The sequence below is a fragment of the Salvelinus fontinalis genome, chromosome 16, assembly GCF_029448725.1.
Source record: "Salvelinus fontinalis isolate EN_2023a chromosome 16, ASM2944872v1, whole genome shotgun sequence".
Taxonomy (NCBI): Eukaryota; Metazoa; Chordata; class Actinopteri; order Salmoniformes; family Salmonidae; genus Salvelinus; species Salvelinus fontinalis.
Genome location: NC_074680.1, coordinates 47,169,736 through 47,189,024, shown reverse-complemented (window position 1 = coordinate 47,189,024; position 19,289 = coordinate 47,169,736). Strand labels below are relative to the sequence as shown.

The following is a 19,289-nucleotide window of genomic DNA, read 5'->3' as shown; positions in this document are numbered from 1 at the left end:
AAATAGAAAAACAATTGATTTAAAAAAATAAGTTATTACATCTTTTAATTATAAATTCAAATCACTTCCTGGATTGAATGACTTTCATTTGAATTGTCCCCAGCCCTGTTAAATTAATTATATTTAGTCAGTGTAGTGTCTAAATTCATTATATTTAGTCAGTGTAGTGTCTAAATTCATAATATTTAGTCAGTGTAGTGTCTAAATTCATTATATTTAGTCAGTGTAGTGTCTAAAGTCATTATATTTAGTCAGTGTAGTGTCTAAAGTCATTATATTTAGTCAGTGTAGTGTCTAAAGTCATTATATTTAGTCAGTGTAGTGTCTAAATTCATTATATTTAGTCAGTGTAGTGTCTAAATTCATTATATTTAGTGCAGTGCTGAACTTACTGGTCCACTTGTCCCTCTGCGCTATTCAGCAGGTTCATCAACTTGTCCTGAGACTCTTCCAACATCTCCTGCCTCACATCAACTGTAACACACACACACACACACACACACACACACACACACACACACACACACACACACACACACACACACACACACACACACACACACGTTCAATGCGCTGAAGTCTGAAGCATGGTTAGTTTGGCTATACTCAACAGTTAAGTCTGTCTGTTGGACTAAAACGTCGAGATATTGTGTAATGGAGAGACAGCCATGCCAAAGAAAGCTTCAGTCATCAGGGAGTCAGATCCAGACCCCCCCACCCCTTAACAGCCTTATCAGGGAGTCAGATCCAGCCCCCCCCCCCCCCCCCCCCCACCCCTTAACAGCCTTATCAGGGAGTCAGATCCAGACCCCCCCCCCCCCTTAACAGCCTTATCAGGGAGTCAGATCCAGCCCCCCCTTAACAGCCTTATCAGGGAGTCAGATCCAGCCCCCCACCCACCCCTTAACAGCCTTATCATGGAGTCAGATCCAGCCCCCCCCCCCCCCCCTTAACAGCCTTATCAGGGAGTCAGATCCAGCCCCCCACCCCCCCCCCCCCTTAACAGCCTTATCAGGGAGTCAGATCCAGACCCCCCCCACCCACCCCTTAACAGCCTTATCAGGGAGTCAGATCCAGACCCCCCCCCACCCACCCCTTAACAGCCTTATCAGGGAGTCAGATCCAGCCCCCCCCCCCACCCACCCCTTAACAGCCTTATCAGGGAGTCAGATCCAGACCCCCCCCACCCACCCCTTAACAGCCTTATCAGGGAGTCAGATCCAGACCCCCCCCCACCCACCCCTTAACAGCCTTATCAGGGAGTCAGATCCAGACCCCCCCCCCCCCCCCCCACACCTTAACAGCCTTATCAGGGAGTCAGATCCAGACCCCCCCCCCCCCCCCCTTAACAGCCTTATCAGGGAGTCAGATCCAGCCCCCCACCCCCCCCTTATCAGCCTTATCAGGGAGTCAGATCCAGCCCCCCACCCGCCGCTTAACAGCCTTATCAGGGAGTCAGATCCAGACCCCCCCCCACCCACCCCTTAACAGCCTTATCAGGGAGTCAGATCCAGACCCCCCCCCACCCACCCCTTAACAGCCTTATCAGGGAGTCAGATCCAGACCCCCCCACCCACCCCTTAACAGCCTTATCAGGGAGTCAGATCCAGACCCCCCCCCACCCACCCCTTAACAGCCTTATCAGGGAGTCAGATCCAGACCCCCCCCCACCCCCCCTTAACAGCCTTATCAGGGAGTCAGATCCAGACCCCCCCCCCCCCACCCCCCTTAACAGCCTTATCAGGGAGTCAGATCCAGACCCCCCCCCACCCCCCCTTAACAGCCTTATCAGGGAGTCAGATCCAGACCCCCCCCACCCCCCCTTAACAGCCTTATCAGGGAGTCAGATCCAGACCCCCCCCCCCACCCCCCCTTAACAGCCTTATCAGGGAGTCAGATCCAGACCCCCCCCCACCCACCCCTTAACAGCCTTATCAGGGAGTCAGATCCAGACCCCCCCCCCACCCACCCCTTAACAGCCTTATCAGGGAGTCAGATCCAGACCCCCCCACCCACCCCTTAACAGCCTTATCAGGGAGTCAGATCCAGACCCCCCCCCACCCACCCCTTAACAGCCTTATCAGGGAGTCAGATCCAGACCCCCCCCACCCCCCCTTAACAGCCTTATCAGGGAGTCAGATCCAGACCCCCCCCCCCCACCCCCCTTAACAGCCTTATCAGGGAGTCAGATCCAGACCCCCCCCACCCCCCCTTAACAGCCTTATCAGGGAGTCAGATCCAGACCCCCCCCACCCCCCCTTAACAGCCTTATCAGGGAGTCAGATCCAGACCCCCCCCCCACCCCCCCTTAACAGCCTTATCAGGGAGTCAGATCCAGACCCCCCCACCCCCCCTTAACAGCCTTATCAGGGAGTCAGATCCAGACCCCCCCCCCACCCACCCCTTAACAGCCTTATCAGGGAGTCAGCTCCAGACCCCCCCCCACCCACCCCTTAACAGCCTTATCAGGGAGTCAGATCCAGACCCCCCCCCCCCCCCTTAACAGCCTTATCAGGGAGTCAGATCCAGACCCCCCCCACCCACCCCTTAACAGCCTTATCAGGGAGTCAGATCCAGACCCCCCCCCACCCACCCCTTAACAGCCTTATCAGGGAGTCAGATCCAGACCCCCCCCCCCCACCCCTTAACAGCCTTATCAGGGAGTCAGATCCAGACCCCCCCCCACCCACCCCTTAACAGCCTTATCAGGGAGTCAGATCCAGACCCCCCCCCCACCCCCCCTTAACAGCCTTATCAGGGAGTCAGATCCAGACCCCCCCCACCCACCCCTTAACAGCCTCATCAGGGAGTCAGATCCAGACCCCCCCCACCCCCCCTTAACAGCCTTATCAGGGAGTCAGATCCAGACCCCCCCCCCCCCCCCACCCCTTAACAGCCTCATCAGGGAGTCAGATCAGGGCATGTTGGTCCCATGTTGGTCTCTCTGATCCGGTCAGACATGTAGGGTTAAGGAGACAATGAGGACACTCTGTCAAACCCGAGCAAAGATTGTTTCTACTATGTTATTATATGATAAGAATGAAATGGAAAGTGAAGGGGATACTATAGAGTCATCCATGCCCAAAACCACAGCCTTGACCACTGTATAAAACCTCTTACACAGGCCTCCAAACTCAGCCTGGCTTTAATAGAAGCTCTCTCTTCTTCATGGTCCTTCAAGCTGGATAAAAAGCCTGACATAAGATGGCTGCTCTCTCTTCCCCCCCTCTCTCTCCCTCGCTCACCCACCTTGTTTCTTGAGCTCTTCCAGCTGTTCTTCCTTTAGGTCCAGCTGGTCAGTGAGTCTGGAGGCTGAGTCCAGCGCAGCATTAGCCTCATCTAGGTTGATCTGAGACAGAGACAGAGCGAGAGAGAGAGAGACAGAGAGAGAGAGAGAGACAGAGCGAGAGCGAGAGACAGAGCGAGAGAGCGAGAGCGAGAGACAGAGCGAGAGAGCGAGAGCGAGAGACAGAGCGAGAGAGCGAGAGAGAGACAGAGAGCGAGAGAGAGACAGAGAGCGAGAGAGAGACAGAGAGCGAGAGAGAGACAGAGAGCGAGAGAGAGACAGAGAGCGAGAGAGAGACAGAGAGCGAGAGAGAGACAGAGAGCGAGAGAGAGACAGAGAGCGAGAGAGAGACAGAGAGCGAGAGAGAGACAGAGAGCGAGAGAGAGACAGAGAGCGAGAGAGAGACAGAGAGCGAGAGAGACAGAGAGCGAGAGAGACAGAGAGCGAGAGAGACAGAGCGAGAGAGACAGAGCGAGAGAGACAGAGCGAGAGAGACAGAGAGCGAGAGAGACAGAGAGCGAGAGAGACAGGGCGAGAGAGACAGAGCGAGAGAGACAGAGCGAGAGAGACAGAGCGAGAGAGACAGAGCGAGAGAGACAGAGCGAGAGAGACAGAGAGACAGAGCGAGAGAAAGAAAGAGAGAAAGAGAGACAGAGCGAGAGAGAAAGAAAGAGAGAAAGAGAGAAAGCGAGAGAGACAGAGAGAGAGAGACAGAGCGAGAGAGACAGAGAGAGAGAGACAGAGCGAGAGAGAGAGAGACAGAGCGATAGAGAGAGAGAGACAGAGCGATAGAGAGAGAGAGACAGAGCGAGAGAGACAGAGCGAGAGAGACAGAGCGAGAGAGAGACAGAGCGAGAGAGAGAGAGACAGAGCGATAGAGAGAGAGAGACAGAGCGAGAGCGAGAGAGGCAGAGAGAGAGACAGAGATATGATAAGTAGACCAATAAGTCAGAATGTAACATAAGGACTATACGACCGAGGAGTGGATGTGTACTTGATGAGCGTCGTTATGAAGTGTCCTACCTTAAGTGCTGAGGCTCTGTCCTCCAGCTTAAGTGCTTTTCTCCTCCACTCGTCCTTCTCCCTCTTGTATTTATCAAGCTCTGACGAATACATCGCTTTCTCTTCTGTTGGGAGGAGAACAGAGAGAAGAGGGTCATATCTTTATAAAGACCAGAAGAGCTCTATTTTCTCTATCAGAGTTGATGTTGCCTTTAGATGAGACTGGTCCCAGATCTGTGTGTTGTATAGCATCAAGTTGGCTATACAACACTAACAGATATGGGTACCAGGCTATATTCTCACTACAGATCCAGTGACCATCGAGTTGGCTATACAGCACTAATAGATCTGGGTACCAGGCTATATTCTCACTACAGATCCAGTGACCATCGAGTTGGCTATACAGCACTAATAGATCTGGATACCAGGCTATATAATCACTACAGCCTCAGTGACCATAGAGTTGGCTATACAGCACTAACAGATCTGGATACCAGGCTATATAATCACTACAGCCTCAGCGACCATAGAGTTGGATGCCAAAAATAATCAACAAGCATTACAGCAGAGAGGCTAGCCTGGTCCCAGACCTGTTAATGTTCTTGCCAACTCCTATGGTCCTTATCATGGCATTACACCGATCATAGACGCTATCTACACAGCACAAACTGATCTGGGATCAGACTAGCGGAGGCCAGTAGTCTTGCCTTGCTGGAACTGCTCTAGCACCATCTGGAGGTTGGACAGGGACACGGCGTACTGGTTGACCTGGTCCTGTGCTGCTCTGAGCTGGATCAAGGCCTCGTCTCTCTGCCTCACCGTTCCACTCAGCTGCTCCTGGAGAGACTCCACCTGGAGAGACGCCTGGTGGCTACAAGACAAACAAAAAGATGATGACTCACGTTTTCCTCCTCTTTGCTACCCAAACCTCGGTGTGTCTTTCCGAGGGGTTGGGGATTGTGAAAGAACACAAACTTTTCCATTGGACGTACATTTCTGTGTTCGTCGGACACGGGACGATAAAGTGTTTTATCCGTCTGTAACTCAACCATCACCAGTGATAAACAGACCATCTGTTTTCAGGGTCTTGTTCATTAGGACACACAGTAGCAAATAATGTTTCAAGACGTTTCAAAAACGTTCAGATTGTACTTCCCCGTTTCATCTTCGTGTCTACTGAACATGTTTACCTGGTGCTCTCCACCTGACTGGAGGAAGTGGCCAGTCTGTCGTCCAATAGCGTGACTCTCTTGCGTAGCTCCGCCTCCCTGTCCTCAGCAGCCAGGACCTCCCGTGTGTAGGTGTCCTCTATCTCCAGCAGGTGGTTACGTAGCCGGTCCAGCTCCAACTTCAACCGCTGCTCTCTGTCCTTCACATGCTGCAGCTGAGAGAGAGAAACAGACAGGGAGAGAGGAGAGACGCAGCGAGAGAGAGAGACAGACAGGGAGAGAGAGGAGAGACAGGGCAAGAGTGAGAGAGAGAGACAGGGCAAGAGTGAGAGAGAGAGGAGACAGATAGAGCGAGAGAGACATAAGGAGAGAGAGAAGAGAGAGACAGGGGGGAAAGAGAGAGACAGGGAGAGTGGTCACATGGGGGTTTGATATTAACCAATAGCAGAATATTTCACTACAAATAATATTTGATTGCCATTTACTATCCATAAATATATCTGATAAGGAATGTATCATGAATGTGTTACGTACCGCTCATGAATGTGTTACGTACCGCTCATAAATGTGTTACGTACCGCTCATAAATGTGTTACGTACCGCTCATGAATGAGTTACGTACCGCTCATGAATGAGTCACGTACCGCTCATGAATGAGTTACGTACCGCTCATGAATGAGTCACGTACCGCTCATGAATGTGTTACGTACCGCTCATGAATGTGTTACGTACCGCTCATGAATGAGTCACGTACCGCTCATGAATGAGTCACGTACCGCTCATGAATGAGTTACGTACCGCTCATGAATGAGTTACGTACCGCTCATGAATGTGTTACGTACCGCTCATGAATGTGTTACGTACCGCTCATGAATGTGTTACGTACCGCTCATGAATGAGTCACGTACCGCTCATGAATGAGTCACGTACCGCTCATGAATGAGTCACGTACCGCTCATGAATGTGTTACGTACCGCTCATAAATGTGGTACGTACCGCTCATGAATGTGTTACGTACCGCTCATGAATGAGTCACGTACCGCTCATGAATGAGTCACGTACCGCTCATGAATGTGTTACGTACCGCTCATGAATGAGTCACGTACCGCTCATGAATGAGTCAGATACCGCTCATGAATGAGTCACGTACCGCTCATGAATGAGTCACGTACCGCTCATGAATGAGTCACGTACCGCTCATGAATGTGTTACGTACCGCTCATAAATGTGGTACGTACCGCTCATGAATGTGGTACGTACCGCTCATGAATGAGTCACGTACCGCTCATGAATGAGTCACGTACCGCTCATGAACGTGGTACGTACCGCTCATGAACGTGTTACGTACCGCTCATGAACGTGTTACGTACCGCTCATGAACGTGTTACGTACCGCTCATGAACGTGTTACGTACCGCTCATGAATGTGTTACGTACCGCTCATGAATGAGTTACGTACCGCTCATGAATGGGTTACGTACCGCTCATGAATGAGTTACGTACCGCTCATGAATGAGTTACGTACCGCTCATGAATGAGTCACGTACCGCTCATGAATGTGTTACGTACCGCTCATGAATGTGTTACGTACCGCTCATGAATGTGTTACGTACCGCTCATGAATGTGTTACGTACCGCTCATGAATGTGTTACGTACCGCTCATGAATGTGTTACGTACCGCTCATGAATGTGTTACGTACCGCTCATGAATGTGTTACGTACCGCTCATGAATGTGTTACGTACCGCTCATGAATGTGTTACGTACCGCTCATGAATGTGTTACGTATTGGTTATTGTTGCGTCAAAAAACAGAACACTCAAAACATGAGCACAATGGCAGCTCTTCCTTTAAAGAACTCCAGGCCTCAAGAGGGCAGATAACCCAAAAACACGGGTGGAACTAAAAAAATTGAGCCAGGATTTCTGGAGGGACTACTTTTACATGCGCACCTGGCAGATAAGCATGGGTATAAAATGTTTGGGCTTAGCTTTGCTTGGGTCCTCAACATACAAACTGCTCATTGTTCAACCCTAAAGACGCAACTGGTATGTAATGTTTGGAATTATTTATTATGTTGCATTCAGTGCTTAGCACAATTTACATGTTTAACTCTGGTAGGAGTGGTGACTTCTTTTGTTGTGGATATTTTCTGACTGCAGAAGTAATTGCTTGAAGTGCTAGATTAAATTGTTTAAACGTTTACTTTATTCAAAGCCATGCTTTGTTGCTGTGTCATGCATTGTTTATTGTGTAAAATAATGCATGTTTATTCTCTGTTTAAGGTTATCAACCTATACCTATTCCTTATTCCTCTGTCATTCAACTACTCTATTCAACAAATCAACTGTTTCAACATATTCAACAAATGGCATCAAAACCATAATAAAACACTGGAAAGTAATTGATTTGTCCCTTTGCATCCTTCACGTGTTGAGCAAGCCGTTTTCAAGTTTGGGCAGAGCTGAAATAATTTTAACACCTAGACAACTTGACAGTTATTAATGTGTTACAACCCCCCTAACAGGTGTCCTTCAAATAATAGCAGTGTGAGCTAGGGCTGGGCAATATGGCCAAAATATCTTACGATACATTTAACATTTTCTACGCCATTTTATGTTTTAAAAAAGGCCACCATTTTACTAACAGAAACCCAGGACGGGCACCATTTTCCTAACAGAAACCCTGGACGGGCCACCATTTTCCTAACAGAAACCCTGGACGGGCCACCATTTTCCTAACAGAAACCCTGGACGGGCACCATTTTCCTAACTGAAACCCTGGACGGGCACCATTTTCCTAACAGAAACCCTGGACGGGCCACCATTTTCCTAACAGAAACCCTGGACGGGAACCATTTTCCTAACTGAAACCCTGGACGGGCACCATTTTCCTAACAGAAACCCTGGACGGGCACCATTTTCCTAACAGAAACCCTGGACGGGCCACCATTTTCCTAACAGAAACCCTGGACGGGCCACCATTTTCCTAACAGAAACCCTGGACGGGCCACCATTTTCCTAACAGAAACCCTGGACGGGCACCATTTTCCTAACTGAAACCCTGGACGGGCCACCATTTTCCTAACAGAAACCCTGGACGGGCACCATTTTCCTAACTGAAACCCTGGACGGGCACCATTTTCCTAACAGAAACCCTGGACGGGCACCATTTTCCTAACAGAAACCCTGGACGGGCACCATTTTCCTAACAGAAACCCTGGACGGGTCACCATTTTCCTAACAGAAACCCTGGACGGGCACCATTTTCCTAACAGAAACCCTGGTGTGTGTCCATCCATCCTACCTCTGTCTGTACGGCTGTGGTGTCCATCTGTTTCTGTTTGAGAGCCAGCATGACCTGGTCTCTCTCCTGCTGGAAGGCCACGGCTTTCTCCTGCATGGACCTCAGCTCGTTCAGGAGCTGGTTCAGCTCCCCTGACCTCTGACTGTTGCCCTGGGAAACGTAGCAATAAAAAATGTGATCAATCAGCTGGTTCTGCTTCCCGCTCTTTTGACTGTTGCCATGGGACACCGCAATGGAATGGTCACACACACACACACACACACACACACACACACACATATACATATAGTCACATATACCGGATAGGTGCTGTGAAATGTGTTGTTTTACAGGGTCAGGAAAGAATACATTATTGATCGGTTTGTGAAAAGATTTAACCAAGTGTTTGTCAATTTATTTAAACTATTTAATAGTCTATTTTACTTTGATTAAATTTCACCGTCTTTCACTAGATCTGTAATCTATTACTCATTATAAACTGGGTGGTTCGAGCCCTGAATGCTGAACGGCTGACAGCCGTCGTATACCGTCGCTCTAATGTACGTTGGTAACCAGTTTATAATAGCAATAAGGCACCTTGGGGGTTTGTGATATATGGTTAATATACCACGGCTATGGGCTGTGTCCAGGCACTCCGCGGTGTGTCGTGCACAAGAACAGCCCTTAGCCGTGGTTAATATACCACGGCTATGGGCTGTGTCCAGGCACTCCGCGGTGTGTCGTGCATAAGAACAGCCCTTAGCCGTGGTATATTGGCCGTATACCACACCTCCTCAGGCCCTATTGCTTAAATAAAGAATTTGAGAAATGGTATTTTAAGTCCCAAATTATCATTCTCTCAAAAATGTGTAGTTAATAGTTTACATTAACTGATTTTGTACAGTACAAACATCCTAACCTGTTCTCTGTCCTTGAGCATCTTCTCCATGGCGGCAGCCTTCTCCGACATGGCGCTCCTCTCAAACTCCTTCTCCCTCATGAGGAGGGACACCTGCATGTTGGTCTCCTGCAGGGCTCTGAACTCTGACTCCTTCTCCCTGCTCCGCTGGGCCACAGCCTCATTCTCATCCTTCAATACAATTCAAAATAACTTTAAATTGTCCAGGTTTCAGCCAACGACGGAAATATATCATCTTCTGCTCCGCTCTCAACCCCCTCCGGACAGCACACTTGACCCCTCACACTTTAACCCTCACACTTGCACCCCTCACACTTGGACCCCTCACACCTGGACCCCTCACACCTGGACCCCTCACACCTGGACCCCTCACACTTGCACCCCTCACACTTGCACCCCTCACACTTGGACCCCTCACACTTGGACCCCTCACACTTGGACCCCTCACACTTGGACCCCTCACACTTGGACCCCTCACACTTGGACCCCTCACACTTGGACCCCTCACACTTGGACCCCTCACACTTGGACCCCTCACACTTGGACCCCTCACACTTGGACCCCTCACACTTGGACCCCTCACACTTGGACCCCTCACACTTGGACCCCTCACACTTGGACCCCTCACACTTGGACCCCTCACACTTGGACCCCTCACACTTGGACCCCTCACACTTGGACCCCTCACACTTGGACCCCTCACACTTGGACCCCTCACAGTTGCAGTGCAGTGCCGCTGGATGGAGAGCATGTTGTGGGTTTAAGGTCCTTGCTCAAGAACCCAACGTCTTTAGGATGTGAATTTAGCAGCCCTCCAGATTTCAGATCAAGCCAGCCCAGGATTCACCTTCCGGCTAAAAGTTTTAACTCCTTAGCCCGCTGGGCTACCTACCTTCAGCTTCCTGGTATCCATCTCCAGGATAAGGGCTCTCTCCTTCAGGTTGGTCACGGCTTGTTTTAACACCTCGTTGTCGCTCTCACGGTTCCTCAGGCTCTCACTCACCTGGAGAAATAAACAGATGCACAGATTGAACGGCTGCTAGAACTCTCCTGCTTTGCACCTATGTGGACACTCAAAATGGCTGCCAGGACTTCCTGCTTTGCACCTATGTGGACACTCAAAATGGCTGCTAGAACTTCCTGCTTTGCACCTATGTGGACACTTAAAATAGCTGCCAGTCCACCCATTATGATATAATTCACCCGAATTGACCGGTGTACTCATTCTAATGAAGGGGTCATTACTCACTTGATTCAGTTGCAATTGAATATAGATTTCATTTAAAGTGACATGTCTTAATAGCGCATATGCTGGGTCTTCCTCATATCTCTCACACACACACACACACACACACACACACACACACACACACACACACACACACACACACACACACACACACACACACACACACACACACACACACACACACACACACACACACACACACACACACACCTGGGTGAGTTGATCTCCTTTAGTCTTGATGAGCAGGTCTTTCTCCCTGACAGAGCGCTGCAGGGCGTCCAGTCTCTCTCTGACCTGTCTGGCCTCGTCGGCCTGGCCGCGCTGCTCGCTGTCTGACACCTGGGCTGAGTTAGACAGGCGGTGGTTGTTCTCCTGCAAGGTCCTGATTATAGTCTCCCTCTCAGACAGGAGGGCTCTCAGAGACTCCAGCTCCTGTCTCAGTCCTTCCTGGTTCCCCGGTGTTGCAGGTGCTGCCACCTGGTGTCTGGGAGGTTCCACTGCAGCAGGAGGCTGGGCAGAAGACGTCAGAGCAGCGGACAATGGGGTGACTTGGGGACTCTGCGCCACACTGTCCAGTTTCCCCAGCAGGACATCTTTGGTACTGCTCAGCTGGCTGATGGTCTGTTGGACGTGGGCTAGTTCGTGACTGAGACTGCCGAGCTTCCTCTCCTTCTGCTCATAGCTGTGGATCAGACGGCTGTAGTCCACGGAGAGATTTGAGGTGCAGTCGTTGTCAGCATCCACCTATAGGATCAGAGCCAAAACAGTTCGTTATTCATCCCAATAAGACTGCCAATCACTAGTAGGATCAGCGGGCTGGATGACACGTCTCGTTGTAGTTGACAGTTGGGGTTGGGCGATGTCAACCTTTGTCCTAACGTGATCATGTACCTATAAAACATTTATGATTTACGATGCCAACACCCCCAATTGAGAACCCCTCAAAAAAACAAAACAGAAAACTCTAAAAACATGACAAAAGATAATGTCTATAGTGATGTCTACAGGGTCTAGGGTGATGTCTATAGTGATGTCTATAGGGTCTATAGTGATGTCTATAGGGTCTATAGTGATGTCTACAGGGTCTAGGGTGATGTCTATAGTGATGTCTATAGGGTCTATAGTGATGTCTATAGGGTCTAGGGTGATGTCTATAGTGATGTCTACAGGGTCTAGGGTGATGTCTATAGTGATGTCTACAGGGTCTAGGGTGATGTCTATAGTGATGTCTATAGGGTCTATAGTGATGTCTATAGGGTCTAGGGTGATGTCTATAGTGATGTCTACAGGGTCTAGGGTGATGTCTATAGTGATGTCTATAGGGTCTACGGTGATGTCTATAGGGTCTACGGTGATGTCTATAGTGATGTCTATAGGGTCTATAGTGATGTCTATAGTGTCTATAGTGATGTCTATAGTGTCTATAGTGATGTCTATAGTGTCTATAGTGATGTCTATAGGGTCTATAGTGATGTCTATAGGGTCTACAGTGATGTCTACAGGGTCTAGGGTGATGTCTATAGGGTCTACGGTGATGTCTATAGGGTCTACGGTGATGTCTATAGTGATGTCTATAGGGTCTATAGTGATGTCTATAGGGTCTACGGTGATGTCTATAGGGTCTACGGTGATGTCTATAGTGATGTCTATAGGGTCTATAGTGATGTCTATAGGGTCTATAGTGATGTCTACAGGGTCTACGGTGATGTCTATAGTGTCTATAGTGATGTCTATAGTGATTTCTATAGTGATGTCTATAGTGATGTCTATAGTGATGTCTATAGTGTCTATAGTGATGTCTATAGGGTCTATAGTGATGTCTATAGGGTCTATAGTGATGTCTATAGGGTCTACGGTGATGTCTATAGGGTCTACGGTGATGTCTATAGTGATGTCTATAGGGTCTACGGTGATGTCTATAGGGTCTATGGTGATGTCTATAGTGATGTCTATAGGGTCTATAGTGATGTCTATAGGGTTTATAGTGATGTCTATAGGGTCTATAGTGATGTCTATAGGGTCTATAGTGATGTCTATAGGGTTTATAGTGATGTCTATAGGGTCTACGGTGATGTCTATAGGGTCTACGGTGATGTCTATAGTGTCTATAGTGATGTCTATAGGGTCTATAGTGATGTCTATAGGGTTTATAGTGATGTCTATAGGGTCTACGGTGATATCTATAGGTCTACGGTGATGTCTATAGGGTCTACGGTGATGTCTGTAGGGTCTACGGTGATGTCTGTAGTGATGTCGATAGGGTCTACGGTGATGTCTGTAGTGATGTCGATAGGGTCTACGGTGATGTCTGTAGTGATGTCTATAGGGTCTATAGTGATGTCTATAGGGTCTACGGTGATGTCTATAGTGATGTCTATAGTGTCTACGGTGATGTCTATAGGGTCTATGGTGATGTCTACAGTGATGTCTATAGTGTTGTCTATAGTGATGTCTATGGTGATGTCTACAGTGATGTCGACAGAGTCTACGGTGATGTCTATCGGGTCTATGGTGATGTCTACAGTGATGTCTATAGGGTCTATGGTGATGTCTATAGGGTCTACGGTGATGTCGACAGAGTCTATGGTGATGTCGACAGAGTCTACAGTGATGTCTATAGGGTCTATGGTGATGTCGACAGAGTCTACAGTGATGTCTATAGGGTCTACGGTGATGTCTATGGTGATGTCTATAGGGTCTACGGTGATGTCTACAGGGTCTACGGTGATGTCTATAGTGATGTCTATAGGGTCTACGGTGATGTCTACAGGGTCTACGGTGATGTCTATAGTGATGTCTATAGGGTCTACGGTGATGTCTATAGTGTCTACGGTGATGTCTATAGTGTCTACGGTGATGTCTATAGTGTCTACGGTGATGTCTATAGTGTCTATGGTGATGTCTATAGTGTCTATGGTGATGTCGATAGGGTCTACGGTGATGTCTATAGTGATGTCTATAGGGTCTACGGTGATGTCTATAGTGATGTCTATAGTGTCTACGGTGATGTCTATAGTGTCTACGGTGATGTCTATAGGGTCTACGGTGATGTCTATAGTGTCTACGGTGATGTCTATAGTGATGTCTATAGTGTCTACGGTGATGTCTATAGTGATGTCTATAGGGTCTACGGTGATGTCTATAGGGTCTACGGTGATGTCTATAGTGTCTATAGTGATGTCTACGGTGATGTCTATAGTGATGTCTATAGGGTCTACGGTGATGTCTATAGTGATGTCTATAGTGATGTCTATAGTGATGTCTATAGTGTCTACGGTGATGTCTATAGTGATGTCTATAGGGTCTACGGTGATGTCTATAGTGATGTCTATAGGGTCTACGGTGATGTCTATAGTGATGTCTATAGTGATGTCTATAGTGATGTCTATAGTGATGTCTATAGGGTTTATAGTGATGTCTATAGGGTCGACGGTGATGTCTATAGGGTCTACGGTGATGTCTATAGTGTCTACGGTGATGTCTATAGGGTCTACGGTGATGTAGACCCTAAAACCCTTGGTAAGGTGGCTTAGCAGTTCAGACGTCTTTTCCGTATTGTCTTGTCGTGTCCTGTATTAATATATATATTTACACCTTTTCTTCACATATCTTTTATTTATTTTATTATCCAAGAACTCAACTACAAAAGCTTTCCTGCAAAAGCTTTCCTGCAACCCGCTTCACCAATTACAATAAGTAATATTTACCTCAATCTGAAAATCCATCGTGGAAGATAGCCAGGGGCTAATTCAGAAGCTAGCCTGATAGCTAACCAGAAGCTACTCCGATAGCTAGCCAGAAGCTAATCTGTAGCTGCCCCGAAATTAGCCGGTTTGCTAGCTAGCGTTGGTGTTTCAGCTGCCCACGTTTTGCGGTCATCAGCTATTCCTTTAGCTCGATAATCTACCGGCACTTTTGTGCAACGCGACTCGGACCGGAGCATTCCGGGACTTTTTTTCTCCCAGTTTCCCCGGATTCCAACCGCAGGCTCTGGACACTTGCACCTTGATTTCGCAGCTAGCTAGCTGCATACCGTGTGACTATTGGCTTACGTCGACCCCGGAGCAAACTCAAATCATGCTGGAGCTAGCCAACTGAGGAGTTCCATCACCATCCGGACCCGTTTCTTTTGTTGCTGCTGCAGATACGGAACCCCACCGGGCCTTCACGACTGACTGCCGACGTTATCTGCCCGAGGGATTTATCCAACCGGCAAATCCGTCCCGACGTTACCTGAACGCTCACCTGAGGCCCGCTAATCGTTAGCTGTCCTATCGGCTGCTATCTGAACAAAACCCCACTACACGGAACCTACCGACGGAAACGCACGAGGTATCTACAAACAGACCTCCATCCTATGCTGCTACCGATAGCCATATACCCGGCCAGCTGTCTGGATCGCCACGACCCCAACCAACCTCTACTCACTGGACCCTTACTGATCACTCGATTAAGCATGCCTCTCCTTAATGTAAATATACCTTGTCCATTGCTGTTCTGGTTAGTGTTTATTGGCTTATTTCACTGTAGAGATTCTAGCCCTGCTCTCTATACCATATCCAACCTATCAGTTCCACCACCCACATATGCGATGACATCACCTGGTTTCAATGATGTTTCTAGAGACAAGATCTCTCTCATCATCACTCAATACCTAGGTTTACCTCCACTGTATTCACATCCTACCATACCTTTGTCTGTACATTATTCCTTTAAACTATTTTATCGCCCCCAGAAACTTCCTTTTACTCTCTGCTCTAGTAGCTCTAGGCGACCAATTCTCATAGCTTTTAGCCGTACCATTATCCTACTTCTCCTCTGTTCCTCTGGTGATGTAGAGGTGAATCCAGGCCCTGCAGTACCTGGCTCCACTCCTATTTCCCAGGCGCTCTCTTTTGATGACTTCTGTAACCGTAATAGCCTTCGCTTCATGCATGTTAACATTAGAAGCCTCCTCCCTAAGTTTGTTTTGTTCACTTCTTTAGCACACTCTACCAACCCGGATGTTTTAGCCGTGTCTGAATCCTGGCTTAGAAAGACCACCAAAAATTCAGACATTTTTATCCCCAATTACAATATTTTCAGACAAGATAGAACGGCCAAAGGGGGCGGTGTTGCAATCTACTGCAAAGACTGCCTGCAGAGTTCTGTTATACTATCCAGGTCTGTTCCCAAACAATTTGAACTTCTACTTTTAAAAATCCACCTCTCTAAAAACAAGTCTCTCACCGTTGCCGCCTGCTATAGACCACCCTCTGCCCCCAGCTGTGCTCTGGACACTATATGTGAACTGATTGCCCCCCATCTATCTTCAGAGCTCGTGCTGCTAGGCGACCTAAATTTGAACATGCTCAACACCCCAGCCACCCTACAATCTAAGCTTGATGCCCTCAATCTCACACAAATTATCAATGAACCTACCAGGTACCACCCCAATTCCGTAAACACGGGTACCCTCATAGATATCATCCTAACAAACTTGCCCTCCAAATACACCTCTGCTGTTTTCAACCAAGATCTCAGCGATCACTGCCTCATTGCCTGCATCCGTAATGGGTCAGCGGTCAAACGACCTCCACTCATCACTGTCAAACGCTCCCTGAAACACTTCAGCGAGCAGGCCTTCCTAATCGACCTGGCCGGGATATCCTGGAAGGATATTGATCTCATCCCGTCAGTAGAGGATGCCTGGTCATTTTTTAAAAATGCCTTCCTCACCATCTTGAATAAGCATGCCCCATTCAAGAAATTTAGAACCAGGAACAGATATAGCCCTTGGTTCTCTCCTGACCTGACTGCCCTTAACCATCAGAAAAACATCCTATGGCGTTCTGCATTAGCATCGAACAGCCCCCGTGATATGCAACTTTTCAGGGAAGCCAGAAACCAATATACACAGGCAGTTAGAACAGCCAAGGCTAGCTTTTTCAAGCAGAAATTTGCTTCCTGCAACACAAATTCAAAAAAGTTCTGGGACACCGTAAAGTCCATGGAGAATAAGAACACCTCCTCCCAGCTTCCAACCGCTCTGAAGATAGGAAACACTGTCACCACCGACAAATCCACTATAATTGAGAATTTCAATAAGCATTTTTCTACGGCTGGCCATGCTTTCCACCTGGCTGCCCCTACCCCGGACAACAGCACTGCCCTCCCCTCTGCTACTCGCCCAAGCCTTCCCCATTTCTCTTTCTCCCAAATACAGTCAGCTGATGTTCTTAATGAGCTGCAAAATCTGGACCCTTACAAATCAGCCGGGCTAGATAATCTGGACCCTTTCTTTCTAAAACTATCTGCTGAAATTGTTGCCACCCCTATTACTAGCCTCTTCAACCTCTCTTTCGTGTCGTCTGAGATCCCCAAAGATTGGAAAGCAGCTGCGGTTATCCCCCTCTTCAAAGGGGGGGGACACCCTTGACCCTAACTGCTACAGACCTATATCTATCCTACCCTGCCTTTCTAAGGTCTTCGAAAGCCAAGTCAACAAACAGATTACCGACCATTTTGAATCACACCACACCTTCTCCGCTATGCAATCTGGTTTCAGAGCTGGTCATGGGTGCACCTCAGCCACGCTCAAGGTCATAAACGATATCGTAACCGCCATCGATAGGAAACAATACTGTGCAGCCGTATTCATTGACCTGGCCAAGGCTTTTGACTCTGTCAATCACCACATCCTCATTGGCAGACTCGACAGCCTTGGTTTCTCTAATGATTGCCTCGCCTGGTTCACCAACTACTTCTCTGATAGAGTTCAGTGTGTCAAATCGGAGGGTCTGTTGTCCGGGCCTCTGGCAGTCTCTATGGGGGTGCCACAGGGTTCAATTCTTGGACCGACCCTCTTCTCTGTTTACATCAATGATGTCGCTCTTGCTGCTGGTGATTCTCTGATCCACCTCTACGCAGACGACACTATTCTGTATACTTCTGGCCCTTCTTTTGACACTGTGTTAACAACCCTCCAGGCGAGCTTCAATGCCATACAACTCTCCTTCCGTGGCCTCCAACTGCTCTTAAATACAAGTAAAACCAAATGCATGCTCTTCAACCGATCGCTGCCTGCTCCTGCCCGCCTGTCCAACATCACTACTTTGGACGGCTCTGACTTAGAATATGTGGACAACTACAAATACCTAGGTGTCTGGTTAGACTGTAAACTCTCCTTCCAGACCCACATCAAACATCTCCAATCCAAAGTCAAATCTAGAATTGGCTTCCTATTCCGCAACAAAGCATCTTTTACTCATGCTGCCAAACATATCCTTGTAAAACTGACCATCCTACCAATCCTCGCCCTTCGGTGATGTCATTTACAAAATAGCCTCCAAAACCCTACTCAATAAATTGGATGCAGTCTATCACAGTGCCATCCGTTTTGTCACCAAAGCCCCATATACTACCCACCACTGCGACCTGTACACTCTCGTTGGCTGGCCCTCGCTTCATACTCGTCGCCAAACCCACTGGTTCCAGGTCATCTACAAGACCCTGCTATGTAAAGTCCCCCCTTATCTCAGCTCGCTGGTCACCATAGCAGCACCTACCTGTAGCACGCGCTCCAGCAGGTATATCTCTCTAGTCACCCCCAAAACCAATTCTTCCTTTGGACACCTCTCCTTCCAGTTCTCTGCTGCCAATGACTGGAACGAACTACAAAAATCTCTGAAACTGGAAACACCTATCTCCCTCACTAGCTTTAAGCACCAGCTGTCAGAGCAGCTCATAGATTACTGCACCTGTACATAATCCATCTACAATTTAGCCCAAACAACTACCTCTTTACCTACTGTATTTATTTATTAATTTATTTTGCTCCTTTGCACCCCATTATTTCTGTCTCTACTTTGCACTTTCTTCCAATGCAAACCAACCATTCCAGTGTTTTTAGTTTTTATTTTACTTGCTGTGTTGTACTCACTTCGCCTCCATGGCCTTTTTATATTTTATTTATTTATACATATATCTGTTTGCCTTCACCTCCCTTATCTCACCTCACTTGCTCACATTGTATATAGACTTATTTTTTTTTCCCACTGTATTATTGACTATATGTTTGTTTTTACTCCATGTGTAACTATGTGTTGTTGTATGTGTCGAACTGCTTTGCTTTATCTTGGCCAGGTCGCAATTGTAAATGAGAACGTGTTCTCAATTTGCCTACCTGGTTAAAATAAAGGTTAAATAAAAAAAAATAAAAAAAATGTCTATAGTGATGTCTATAGTGATGTCTATAGGGTTTATAGTGATGTCTATAGTGATGTCTATAGGGTCTACGGTGATGTCTATAGGGTCTACGGTGATGTCTATAGGGTCTACGGTGATGTCTATAGGGTCTACGGTGATGTCTATAGGGTCTACGGTGATGTCTATAGGGTCT

General features: G+C 48.0%; 1 protein-coding gene across 1 annotated transcript in view; it reads right to left on the bottom strand.

Annotated features, from left to right (window-relative positions):
- The window catches only part of trip11 (thyroid hormone receptor interactor 11), a 75,205-nt gene that overhangs the window by 16,716 nt on the left and 39,200 nt on the right, over positions 1 to 19,289 (bottom strand). Inside the window, exons 21-29 of the mRNA XM_055865588.1 lie at positions 11,120 to 11,653; positions 10,553 to 10,663; positions 9,661 to 9,831; positions 8,763 to 8,912; positions 5,479 to 5,672; positions 4,996 to 5,159; positions 4,310 to 4,413; positions 3,250 to 3,349; positions 393 to 474 (exon numbers count right to left, since the gene is read on the bottom strand). Coding sequence (XP_055721563.1) covers positions 393 to 474; positions 3,250 to 3,349; positions 4,310 to 4,413; positions 4,996 to 5,159; positions 5,479 to 5,672; positions 8,763 to 8,912; positions 9,661 to 9,831; positions 10,553 to 10,663; positions 11,120 to 11,653 — 1,610 coding nt within the window. The remainder of the gene's footprint in view (positions 1 to 392; positions 475 to 3,249; positions 3,350 to 4,309; positions 4,414 to 4,995; positions 5,160 to 5,478; positions 5,673 to 8,762; positions 8,913 to 9,660; positions 9,832 to 10,552; positions 10,664 to 11,119; positions 11,654 to 19,289) is intronic.